At 42.0% G+C, this 13,398-nt stretch overlaps 2 protein-coding genes across 2 annotated transcripts in view; one reads left to right on the top strand and one right to left on the bottom strand.

The window, feature by feature from the left end:
* The first annotated feature begins 428 nt into the window (after positions 1-428).
* selenom (selenoprotein M) lies at positions 429-3,509 on the top strand. The gene is made up of 5 exons (XM_069138255.1): positions 429-686; positions 1,419-1,454; positions 1,670-1,704; positions 1,806-1,884; positions 2,744-3,509. Exons 1-5 carry the CDS (start codon positions 591-593, stop codon positions 2,972-2,974), a joined length of 477 nt encoding a protein of 158 aa, XP_068994356.1. The 5' UTR covers positions 429-590; the 3' UTR covers positions 2,975-3,509.
* A 1,778-nt stretch (positions 3,510-5,287) lies between these two features.
* Positions 5,288-13,398, bottom strand: part of smtnb (smoothelin b) — a 46,083-nt gene continuing 37,972 nt past the window's right edge. Inside the window, exons 11-21 of the mRNA XM_069138254.1 lie at positions 11,094-11,279; positions 10,773-10,848; positions 10,525-10,557; positions 9,433-9,612; positions 9,115-9,177; positions 8,935-9,019; positions 8,668-8,844; positions 8,452-8,578; positions 8,111-8,262; positions 6,388-6,565; positions 5,288-5,377 (exon numbers count right to left, since the gene is read on the bottom strand). Coding sequence (XP_068994355.1) covers positions 6,418-6,565; positions 8,111-8,262; positions 8,452-8,578; positions 8,668-8,844; positions 8,935-9,019; positions 9,115-9,177; positions 9,433-9,612; positions 10,525-10,557; positions 10,773-10,848; positions 11,094-11,279 — 1,227 coding nt within the window. The 3' untranslated portion in view covers positions 5,288-5,377; positions 6,388-6,417. The remainder of the gene's footprint in view (positions 5,378-6,387; positions 6,566-8,110; positions 8,263-8,451; positions 8,579-8,667; positions 8,845-8,934; positions 9,020-9,114; positions 9,178-9,432; positions 9,613-10,524; positions 10,558-10,772; positions 10,849-11,093; positions 11,280-13,398) is intronic.

Here is a 13,398-nt window from a genome sequence, read left to right as displayed (position 1 = left end):
AATTTACTAAATGTGGCAAAGATAACATTTCTTGACAGGACTCTCCCTCTTAAATCTGAGATGACATGATTCACTTAGAACAGAAACAAGTAGTGTATCATTCATTACCCACAAATCATTTCAACGCATTCTCCAAATACAGGGATTTGTAATCATTCAGTAATGTTTGTTTATCACTATACCAGTATCATGGCTTATATAAAGGAGTCCACCTGTCACCTCACCTGCGGGAGTATCAAATAGCTAAATGAAGAGAGCAGGCAATATCTCCGCTTTATTATGGTTTTATGAAGTGATCTCTTTCATTTTAACCTTACTACCGAGGATTAGCCATAGATTGCTTATGAAATCAGAAGGATTAACTTTATCTTGACGGGGAAGAAGCAGTTAACCCATGAGAGCCATCTCCACGCCTCTCTCTCTCCTCTGAGAAATATTTGACGTGGCAAGAGGTCCGGACGTGACATAGCTACTCATCATCTCTCCTACTCCTCCTCTCTTTAGCTCAGTTACCTACACATATCTGCAGGTACTGGTCCCGAAGAAGAGCAAGTCCTGATCCGCGATCTGAGGAACCAGGTTGGAAAACAATGTGGCCGATCGTGTTGGCCAGTTTACTTCACTGCGCTTCGGCCTACGATGTGGACCTGAAGAAACTGGACGGACTGGCAAAAGCGAGGGTGGAGGTACAATCTTCATAGTTTGCTTCATAGATGGAAAGGGGGGTGACTTACAGCATCTTCATGGTGACGGTGGGCAATGATTTCTGAATCCGATGTGTTTAAATGTGTGAATGGGTGCGCTTCTTTTCTCAGATTTCTATACTTGGCGCATGCGTGAGGGGTTCTTATAGGGGAGTAAAACAGAGTAAATTGAATGGATGTCAATGCGTTTGAAGTGTGTTATCTAATCAAACACACAGACTGTAATTCGCATTTTATTATTGTTATAACCACAAAATCTACTACACCAAGTTTGAACGGATCCTCCTCAGGGTGTGTAACAGGAGGACGGACTCCTGCACAAAACCCTCTGAAAGTCTGCCCCTCTTTTTGTGAGAAACCGTGCTGTTTCCCCCCCAGGGTGTCACCCAATCACCAACTCACCGGCATCAATGAAGAAAACCATTATCTGTTGCTATTGTTGTGTTAGTCACACCTCATACCTCAGGCTCATATAGCTGCAAAAATAGGTTAGGCATCCTTCCCAGAGGCCTAATTAAATCTGTGCTTTGTACAAAAGGTGCAACGCTGCAGTGATACCAGAACATAACCGAAAGGTTTACTGAGGAGTCTGTGAACAAGAATTCAAACTGAAAAACTGCAGCAAGAAGCTGCTGCATGTATTCACAAGGAAAATATGCACATTTGAGTTGCACAAAATGACCATTAAGTATCTTATGTTCCGTCTCTTTCCAGTCATGTGGTGGATGACAGCTGAACAGGCTCAGAGAGGTAAGTTACCCTATTATGTAATCAACGGGAACAAAACTGTCAACACACTGAGAGCCAGTGTCAGAGGCAGACTGAATCTTAATCCCTGCTTAAAAGTGTTTACTCTCCGAGACACATTTTACGTTTTATATCTCGAGTGTCACATAATCCCCGACAGATCTGTCACAGAAACCAGCCCTGAGAGATAAAACGTTAATCCCCACCTTTCTCTGCAGGTCAAAGCCTTTGTGGTACAGGATATTCCTCTTTAGTATCCTTTGACAGTAAATCACTGTTACCTGTTTTTAAACATGTCTGTTTAAAAATTGCACACTGTTATGTTCTAAAAATCCTTGACCATCACTACCTCAGCCATAATCTGGTGATGAAGCACATTCCTGGGGCCGACCCTGAGCTTGTCCTCCTGAACCACTACTATGAGGAGCTGGATGTAAGTCTTGTTTGCTACCCGCTTGTTTTATTGTATTAAGCGTTTGTTTTGAAATAAAGAGAAATTACACAATGCAGATGTAAAAGCCGATATGTTGCTTTATGTTCAGAATCAGATCTGTGAAAGGGATGGCAAGGGTGCAGTGACATGCATGGTTGTTTATCAGACCAGTTAAGGAGGTTTTGAGCATATTTTTAAAACTACTTTTTGCCTTCTCGTGTTCCAAAAGTGAAATAAAAGAAACAGACCCATACATCAGTGTTTCAAGAGATTATTGTAAATGTGGGAACAAAAATTAATTTTATGTGTATCCATGCAGCAGACATAGAGCAAATGAAGCATTAAGTCGTTAATATTGGCCCTATTTTGGGGGAAATATTTGTCTCTATATGCTATGCACTACTCACTTGCTAGTTGAAAACTTCATCTGGATGTTTGTAGAAGCTTCACTGACAACAATTGTGCATTTAGAAATTAATAGGAGAAATGAGACTAAACCAAAACTATATTTGCAGGCCAGAAAAGCAAAACAGTGACCCATTAAACATGAAAAACGTTCCACAGAGCTGGGATAGTTCTTTGTAGGTTCATCACAATGATTCATCTTTTTTAGATTTCACATGACTATTTGATCAACTGTTAGTAAAAAATATATTATATTGTGCAAGTTTATTCTCTTTCATAATTATTGCCTCTAATTTTAAACCCATCAATGTTCATCTCAGATTTAAAAAAAAAAAGAAAGAAAGAAAATAAAAGTAAAATTTATAACAATGTATTGCACTTTTTCATGCGGCATTGTAACACAACAGTAAATTTAGGGTTAAATAATCCTTTAACACGTGTGTTTCCTTCACAGCGGATCGCTCTGTCTGACATGACCCGCTCTGAAATTAATGAGCTGCTGGCAAAACTGGGTTTCTACAAGAAGGCTCAACCGGAGGACATGGTGCCGGAGGAGTTCCGCTTCTCTCCTGCCAAAGACAGCCCGTTTCAAGATGAGCCCGCTCACACATCCTCCACTTCCGCTCCAGCCACCGAGAACAGCTCGTCAGAGCCCAACGCAGAGGTCCAGCACACTGACTTATAACCTGTAAGAATGGACAACAGTAGGAACAGCAGCTCTGTGCCCCATAGCTGCTCCATGACCAGCTGGTTATTGCAGTTGATGATAAATGTTTGTAATTTCAGATTAAATCCAGCAGATCATAGATCAGACCCTGGGGAAAGATGAAATCATACCATCAGCAGAAGACCTCTCAAAAGTCCACAGTATGAATTTGCACATATTTTTAATGCCACTTGTTCCTCTTTTGCAGTGTTGTGACCAACCAGCTGCATTGAGTGCTTTACTACTTCCCACACAAAGACTGGAAGTGTGTGTGTGTTTTCTTTTGTATTTTCAACCATTATGGGTCAGCTGTTGTCAGAATCTCAGCCCCATTTGAGTTCTCTTGTGTGTGTGTGTGATTGCTTCCTACCTACTGTGAAACTGAATGAAACTTCAGGCTGAAAATCGTCTGACTGGCCTGAGGTTGATGCTACATGTTCTGGTGGGTCGGACTGACACACACAAGACAAGTGGAATGGTTGTAAAAGAACAATAAAATATTAGAAAATATAAATCTCATCTCAGGCCCTTCCTGTGTTGAATCTTCATGTTCTTTTATCTGTTCTCCTCAACACTCCTGTAGACTTGGCAGATTACAGACTGTTAATTTCCCATGAGAGCACGTTTGACACTTCATAGGTTTAATCGAGTGTTGAAAATACAAATCTGTTTTACGAGATGGTACAGAACAATAATCTCCGTCAAACGTATTCATTTTTCAAACTGGTTTAATTGTTAATTCACATTTAACTGTGGTGCACAGAAACATGAAATTATAACGTGTTTATGCTCTTATATACACAACACTCACTGCCTCGTGGAAGGTTTTGTTTTTCGGTTTACAGCAGTTAAGTAATTCTCCAATAACTTCTCCAATCTACTAAAACAGAGCTTTAAGAAAAAGCTTTCATCAATATCAAACCTAAAACCAAATTTTAGACAACTTCTCAAAAGAACCTGAATTTACAAGTAAAATAAAAAATATTAATTTAAAGAATTTTATTAGCTTCGTTTTGTTAAATATACAGTTGGCAGTTATTGAGACATGATTACTCAGGTTTATACTGAAAGCCGGCTTTCAAACAAAAGTGACCCCCATTTGTTTCAGACAACATTGTGGTAGCTTATCGACTTACTTTAAACCAAACTTTTAAAAGCATAATGTACACACTACATAAGAAAAAAAAAAAAAAAAGATATATTTCTAAAATAAAATCTACTCAAGCATAAATAAGGAGTCCTTTAAATGAGCTGTGTGAGTGTGTTTGGCAGGGCTACGCAGTGATGCTGGTGGACGACAGTGCGGTGAGATCTTTTGTACATACAGTATGCTGTCAGCTACAGCAATTCAGCTGTATTACGTCAGACTCCCACCCACTCGTTGTTTTGTTTGTACCTAAATAAAAAAAACATGTTCAACCGCAATCATTTTTACGTTTAAAATAGTATCGTAATCATATAGTCATAGAGGAGGGGTAAAATGTTCTCAGTAGCTGTGGAGTTTTGAAAGGTAACCGAACAGTAACTGTGTCGAATCTAGCTTAATAATGAAATAAGAACATCCCTGTGCTCATGTATTAAAAACATGCTATTTGATTAAGTCAACATGAGAAATAATAACTTAATTAAAATACTTCAAGCAACCAGAATTTGGTTAAAAATGAAAAAGTACCAAAATAAAACCCAAACAATGCATCATATGGTTGAGCATGTTCTCTTACAGTAGAATTACCACCAGAGGTGCTAACAAATTACAGTAATTACAAAAATGTAGCAGAGAAAAATTTTGGTATAAATACTGTAAAAGAGAAAATATTATAAAACTATTTCTCTTTTCTCTCTTGGGTGTTTTTCAGGACACTAGCAAAGTGACACAGCTACTGCATGTTGAATATCACCTGGTACGAAGCTGAGTTTGAGCACGAAAACAAAATACATATAAAACTTGAAAGATCGTTTAAAAACTTTGGCGCCCTCTTGTTAGAAAAAGGTAGACTTTGTGTTAACAGTGTGTCCAAATGAGAACTGAAATAATGAATACACATCACCACTGTCGACAAAGATGCTAAAAAAACCGGACACAAACACACACACATAATCCCCAACTTGTCCGTCATAGATGTGTAACTATTCGACCCAGCCAGTCAGAGAGGAGGTCATCATCGGGTGAATGTGGTGGAGGAGGGGATCCAATGCGTCGCCGAGCCTCAACGCACACCAAACACAGGTCAGAGGTCACAGGGCCGACCCATGGACATCTCATATCTGCGCAGGTGGTTGACCAGAGACTGTACGTAGGTGAAGACACATTTGGAGTCTGGTTTATTACCCATGATCATCATGTCCTCCACTTCCACCAAAGGCATACAGTTGGCGTGGGTCCTGAGGAGCAGGCATACAAGACAGTGTGAATGAGAAAGAGGAGGTTGAAGAGACAGGAGAGGACATGAATGGGAAGGAGTATATACTCAGATTTCCAAACTATCATGTTCGGTCATGAATTTTCATATTTGATCATTCATCAAGTCCTCTCTGATGATCACAAACTGGTTAAGCAACAGTTATTGAAAGCTAGTTTAAAACATATATACCATGGATCTCCTTTGATGTGGTTACACTCTATCTATGCTTTATTTTTTTATTATCCTTTTTTGTCTCAGTTTTCTATAAATCTCTTTGTGGAAACCTTTTTAAAAGCACTGTATAAATAAACATCGGTAATGGAGTCTGTTTTAATAAACAGTTAAAGGATCAAATTCTTCAGCTATGCAGAGAGCGACCACAGGGTGGCATTATCTCCACACACTGTAAACCCTCTCTGACGTCCACCAGAACAGAGCAACAGATACTTCACAGCGGTGAATCTCTTGCATGAGAAAATAAATGTCAACAACATCAGCTCTGTTTTGTAATTTAAGGAACTGCAGACAGAGGTCATTTAGCATTTAACTATTACATTTACAGTAAAAGGTTTTAGAAGCCAAGCGCATAAACACCTGTAACCTCACACATGATAAAGAGTTGGAGCGGACAACTCAGCCTTTCCGTTCTCTGCTTTGTTTCTTAACTCTTCTGTTTGAAACAGCAGTTCCTTTTAAAGTGTTGAGCTGCAGATGGTCCTGGCTCTCTGCCTGGGCCATATTCTTGATATGCAGAAATGCACACACACAGACACGCGCACCATGTTTGGTACTTTGGACTTGAGTAGCTTCAGATTAACATGAAAGATCAAACATCCAAAATCAGCCAATAAAGGAGTTTTTTTTTGAACCACCGTGTTTGATATAAATCCTATCAGCTGGTAAGAACATGCAGTTACATATACTCTCTTCATCCCATAAAGTCTGTAAGGACCCAAGTGAGGTTCTCTCTAAGCTTGTTCCCTCTCTCACCATAGGTTCAGTTTTAGGTGGGGTGCGACTCTATGCTGAATTTTTGGTTTTAACCAGGCCCTTCGTCACCAGGCCCCGGTAGAACTCCTGCAGGTACGTGTACACACACTTCCAATCCGGCTCGCGCATCTTCACCATGTCGTCCACATCCAACAGCTGGGGACAATCCACAAGTTTCCTGCACCCATGCCCGGCGAAAGGGGAGGGGGGGAGAAAAAGTGGAGAGGACGGGGGAGAGGAAGGACAGAAAGACCGAAACAGAGAAAAACAAAGTAGAGGACAGGAAAGAATGAAGTACAGATAAAAGGAGGAACATGACAGAGATAGTGGACACAGTGTGGGAAAGAGAGGAGGGAGGAGGAACAAAAACAGATAAAGCAGTGAGCAGCCAATGATACCAATTCAGGGTGAAAAAAACAGAGACAGAACACAAAAAGAAACAATAACATTACATTCTCTGTGTTCACAAATATATCCATGAGATGTCATGCTTCATGAACATCACAATACATAGTGGCACACATACATACATGAAACAAAACAAAATGTAAAATGAGCGTGAGATGATGCTCATTCAGCCTTTTTGTTTGTTGTTGTTTTTTTCTGTGCACTAAGACAAGACAGTTTTGACCATATCAATACGACTATGTTCTGTCAGAAAAGACAAGACATGGTGAAAAAAACAACAAGGATTCTGCAAAAAAAACAACACAAAGATACAATCATATGGTGACTCTATAAACACACTGGTGCACAGGGTGGTGTGTGTGTTGAGTGTGTGTCGGGATTCCAGATAACAGCAAACTGCTGGGAGGGTCTGGAGTGCCTTGGGAAGTGAGTGATAGTGCAACACAAAGGTGGACAGACGGGGGCTGTGGTTGGGTGACAGTCCAGTGCAGAAAGTACTAATAATAAATCATTACTAAAAAAACATCAGAATGGACATTATCCTACTAGTGAACACACACACACAGGTGGGTGCGGTATTAGAAGTGAGAACGGTGTGATGCAAGAGGGTTGAGAAAGAGTAAAATAAAAGGACAGAGGGGCGATTTGGAGGGAAAATATCCGAGGCTCAGCGGAGAGCTTGTTCATTTTTTAACCTACTGTTTTTTTAGGACGGGTTTGCTCATGGGTCTCTGGTTTAGAGCAGATGGAGGGTGTCACAGCAGATACTCGTAGAAGACAGACAGAGAGTGGACGGTTAAGAGGCAGCGTTATTAGAGGAGTAATGGGCTCACAGCCTTGAGGGGGCTTGATACACCTGGGAGAGACACTGAAAGTTAACACTGGGACATCAGTCGCCCGGCTTCCACATGGTATCGGTCCGTTTCTAAACTCAAGCAGATGTTGGCATAGAGACCAACACTGAATAAAAGCTCCAAGATGATTTTACAGAGCAATGCGAGAAGGATGGGAAAATCTGTACAACGCAAAGAAGAGGAATGAGTTTGTTTGGGTTGGGGTAGTGCATAAAACTGAACTGGGTTGTTGGATTTTCTTTGTGTACTCACTCCATCATGAAGGTGGTTGGATAATCTCTTTACACCAGAGAGGTTAACTAACATTGTAGAAGCTTCTTCCGCTGGTTTCTCCACGTACTCTTCACATTTTCTCGGCCAGGCTTACCAAAATAAAGGCTCAAGGCAGTTGATGTGGTTTCTCCAACAAACAACACAAACTGGTTTGTACACATTGAAAGGACAAACATGTGTCTACTCACTCTGCAGCGCTGAAGGCCACCTCAAAGTTTTGCCTGCGGTTGCTGGGGCTCAATGAGTTGTAGTCAAAGGCTTCAGGGAAGAAATTGTGTACCAGGGCACAAAATGCCATGCCATTGCTCCAACTGGATGAAAAGTTCTGGATATCCACATGCTGGGGGGAAAAGCCAAACAGAATAGATATGGAGGCAGTGATGGATAAGGGATGGAAACATACCCAAAATAGGAGAATATTATCTCAGGCCAAAATATGTTCTCAGCTCAGATTCAGCTACAGCTTTATTGGCTTACATTAAAGATGAGCACTAAAGACACAGAGGATTGCTGTGGCCAGTTGGCTCACCTCATATGAGCGGGTCTTGGCACGACACCAGTCGAGCAGCATCTGCTTAATGGAGTTTGCGTTGGGTACACCAAAGCTGGTAGAACGCTGAACCTTGTTTACCTTGGCCACCGCCTGATTTCCAGGGCTAAAAGAAAAGTGAGTTTTGTATTAATATGTACATGCTCGGATCTGCTCCTTTTCTTTCTTTGGTACTACCTCTTTGTTTATCCTTACCCGCCTCCCTCCTTCTCCAGCTTCTCTATCATGGCTTTCCGGGCCTGCATGGCTGAGGTCTTCGGCAGCGTCTGAGCCCTCATCAGCTCCTTGCGCCTCTCTGCCTGCCTTCGCTCCACAGCTGCCAACCCACTGCTGCCACTTCGAGACGTTGAGTCATCCTCACGATCAAACACACTGATGCAACAACATGTACAGCAACTTAATTTATGAAGGTCAAGGGATTTTAAATGTTAGTCATTACTGTGCAGATGTTTCACAACCCACCTGCCCACTTTTTTGGTTGTGTTAGAGGAGGAGGAAGAGGAAGAGGAAGAGGTGTAGCTGTATGATTTTGACTGAACTGTCCCTCCTGAAATGATAAACAAGTACACACACATATGAATGATACTGGTACTGTAATGATAACTGTATACAATGATATCGGATAATTTAGAAAGAACTCACTGTCTGTTTTCTGTACATAACTGGCCTCGACAACGGTGCTACGTGTTGATCTGCTCCCATCATCTGAACACACACAAGCGGCTTCTAATTATTTATATGATATTGGATAGGATCCGTAACATGACTCTGTGCATCTTAATAATTTTTACTGTTAACTTTTTACTAGCCTATTTGCCAATTTTTACTCCCAGGATGCCTTTTGTGTTTTGGAATTGTAAATAACAACTGGTTTTCTGGTGACTTGAGTGGTTACACACGAGCTCATTAGAGGTTTAAAGAAGGTTAATAAAGGCAAAGATAAAGAAAAATAACAACTACCAGACTGGGCGAATCGGTCTGTCTTAGTGACTTGGCTGAGGGTCGAGCCATCAGCAGACTTCTCCATTTTCCTCATCACCACCTCTCCTGCTCCGACCCCAGCACGACCTTTCTGTGCTCTCTCTTCTCTTTGCTGACGGAGCTCCTGCAGACGGGTCTCGCGCTCTTTTTCTCTCTGGTCTGGGGTGGAGGGGAGGGCAGGAGTGGGGAGGGGATGAGAGGAGAGGAGGTGGGGAAGGTGGACAGATGATGTCAGTGGAAAAAGAGGAGGAGGCCAAGAGATCATAAACAAGCTGACAGCGCCTCTTCTGACAGCCACAAAAATGGATTAAAAGTGGGCTTCCAGATTTGAAGGGATGCATTTCAGGATTCTTTCCACAGCACTGTAAAATTCCTCTGAACACACAAACACCCACAGGTGAGAGGTTCAGCAGCCGACGCGAGGCTGTGGTATAACGTGTCGTGCACAAACATCACAGATCAAAGACAGCAAACACACTCAGATTGTCTACTGTGGAGGGCTGTGCTGAAGTCAGCATCAGATTCCTACACTGGTACCTCCAGCTTTTACCTGAATGGGGGTGCATGTATTCAAACATATAGTGCAGAGACATTCATTAAACTCTTTTTAGTTCTGTCTGACATCCGCCCTAATGTTAGGACATTAAGGGCAGTCTTGGACCCTTCGTTTCCTCGAATCCGCTGGGTGAACTGAACTTTTACAGATTATTTTTAGACTCTGATCTAGGAATCCAATTAAGTGGTTCAACTGTCAGATCAATGCAACCAGGTGCCAAGTGAAACCACATGGTGAGTGCTCACTGAAAAGCAGAGAATACACTAAATGTGGTCGAGGTTTCAGGAAGGATGTCGCAGCACATTGATATGAGTGGTTAAAACACCACATTACAAAAACAAACACAGGATTCATGCGCATCAACAAAACGGTCAATATAATCCTTCATCATCCACCACGTCTGAGAAAATAATAATTGTCGTGGTCTGACAATGACAGGATGGTGCACACAGAGAGAAACGCAGGCAAATATCAATTATTAATGCACACTGCACACTGCACACCACCTGTCCTACCTATTTCCTCCTGAGTACATCCCAGCATGGCCTCTGAGAGCAGAATGGATAGGAATTAAGTGGAAGTGATAAATTTTAAGAAAAAGACAGAAAAAACTGCTGATAAGAAATGTAAATTAAAAACCACCAGGCTTGATTACACAGAGGCAGTGTCTGCCTTTAATGATTTGAAAGAAAGCAGCAGTCATGAGTAAATGGATGGAGCAAAAACTTTCAAGTGGTTGGAGTACCAGATAAAAGACTGTTACCTCTCTTTCTCTTGCGAAGGTCTCTCATGGCTGCACGGATTATCTTCCTCTCCTCAAAGTCCTTTGACTCATCGAGCTGTGAAAGAGGAAAAAAACAAATGGAAGCAATGACAAGTCTTTCCCTGCAAAAAGCCAAAGTGGCACGTCTCTACTTATGCATGCAGTTCTAACAGCATCTACATACACAAACCGCAGAGCTTAGAAATGCAACCTCACGTAGCTGGCAGTATTCAGTGTTGATACACAAACTTTCTGCATGAGTGAAGTTGCTGTTTCCAATTGAAAGTGGTGCTTTTAAATTAAAATCATCCATCCAAGTACCATTTTGTCGAGGAGCTCTTCATCATCGATCGCAGCCAGCTGTTCGGCCGTCAGTTTTCCGGAGCATTCGACAGGTTTGGCCTGCGTGCTGGAGCCATTGGAGATGGCTGGGACATGACACGCCACCTTGACAGATGGTCCAGCTGAAAACACTGGCTCCGAGGCAACAACGGGCTCGGTCTCCATCTGCACAAGACACACAGCAAACTCAACATGAGCAGAAGCATATGTAGAAAGAAACAGTGAGGCAGTTATTAATCTCTGATTGCAAAGACTTTGGAGGTGTTGTCTATATTCATTTTAAAAAGAAAATGGTGACCTCAGTTGGCAAAATCTACAAACCTGGAGTCCCTAAATCTGTGTACATTACAGAATGTTACGTAAACCTGACTATGTGCTGTCATATTCTGAATGACCATAAATCCTACAGAAAAAACCTCTTAAAATTTTCAGATGGCGCCGAATGCCTGTGGCAGACTATAGGCTCGAGCTGCAGCTTTAATGCTTTTATTGTAACTGAGTCCAGGTCCAGATATAGCTCAGACAGCTGGCCCCATCCCAATACACAGCAGCTTTGCCCTCCTCTCTGAGGGGCCCAGCCAGACCAGGTCTTATCAAGGGAGGGACAATGCCCGGCACATCCACAGAGCTGTGTGATCAAAGGTGGCCCTTGGAATTGAAACCTCTCTGGACATGGAGCTTTGACCCATGGGACAGACTTTGACTGAGAGGCACTTGACCGACGAAGAATGTTTTGGGACATAACAAAGCCAAACAAGGGCTTTCAGTCAGGCAATGGGGGTATGTGTGTGGGGTGAGAAATTCCCAAACAGTCATGTTTAACTGAGTTTCATGATACCCATAAGCATCTAAGTCACTGTGGCATAAAAATAGTTTAGTTTTTCTGAAACGGAAGAAGGTCAACAATCTTTTTGATTCACTGCTTTGCCCCGCAATAAAGTCTTCACCAGCAGTATTATGAAGAGCTGACATGGGAGCTAATAATGGTCAAAGATAAAGGTCAGATAAGGCCACCCCTTGTTATCATGTCTATCTGTTGCGGGGATCAACACTTCAGTGAAGCTGACACCATTATTGAACTAATTGATTGGCGGGCCCCGCTGTCTTTGCAGGATTAGACAGGAAAATGAACTCTGGATGGTTCAATAACTGAAGATGATGCTGCAAATACGCAATATCCCTCGAAATGTCGCCAGTGCACTCACAAGATTTGCTGTGGGATTTGAAGAGCTAAGAAACTAAGAGACTAAGGTGAAATTGGTTATCCTGTCAGACATGAAACTTACATTCATCTATGTAATGGAAATGTAAGACCTTCAATCCCATTCTTGTTGTAAAGTTAGACAAATAAACCCTGTTCATAAATGGCTTCTTTTTGAAAAACATTCAGTTCGCCAAGTGGTTTAGGGCAAATACCACTAAATGTCTTCAAAGTCCCCAGTTCATCTTCTAGGGATCTTTGCAACATGTCATTCCCCCAATCTTCTTTTCACACATCTCCTATCTGTCTATATGGACACTTTCTGAATAAAAAAAGAAAACAATCAACTCTAAGTTCACATTCCTGCCAAAGTGAGCACTGTGGATGACTTGAGGATGCCAAACTACAGGCCAGGGGCACTACTACTGTTAAAAAGGTCATACTTTTTTACTGCACCACAAAGTGCAACAATCACAGAACACTTACATGCAGACACACACACACTTGATTAGGAGCCAGAGACACATGGTGCTACAGGATTGGAATGCCTCTGTGACAGATTGCAGTGAAGTCCTCCACATAAACACGGCCTGTCTCTAAAGTGAATGACAGCTGAGATGGTTGAGCTTTTTTTCCCAGTTGAAGTGAGGACATAATGCAAGATTAAAACCAGTGGAAAGCTAAGAGAGGTAAACAGTAGGTCAACAAGTATGTGAGTGGAACACAATGTATCACTAGCATGGCATGTAAAACTCATGGTCAGCTGACCCACCAGTATTGGCAACACTGGAACAAAAGACATTCCCATTTTTCCAGTGGCTTGTCTGAATTAAAAGGGGTCATGATCAGAACCATTAACAGAGACCAGTACCGTGCTGTTGTTGGGAGAAATGTTTGTCATCAGAGAGGGAGCGGAGAGGGAGCGGCAGGTTGCAAAAGTTGGCGGGTGAGGGACTGCTGAAGGCTCTGACTTCTGAAGTGTGTTTGTCCCAGTTGGTATTGAGAGTGAGTCCTGGGGGCATGATATAAAGTCCTGGGATACGCTTGATTGACTTTGCAGAAGAGTGCTAGCTGGTGTGTCCT

Source organism: Embiotoca jacksoni, unplaced genomic scaffold (assembly GCF_022577435.1).
Source record: "Embiotoca jacksoni isolate LCO1_2020_lvr unplaced genomic scaffold, fEmbJac1.0.p SCAF_8, whole genome shotgun sequence".
Classification (NCBI taxonomy): domain Eukaryota; kingdom Metazoa; phylum Chordata; class Actinopteri; family Embiotocidae; genus Embiotoca; species Embiotoca jacksoni.
Note: the sequence above shows the minus strand (reverse complement) of the source record. Positions and strands in the feature narration are given on the sequence as shown.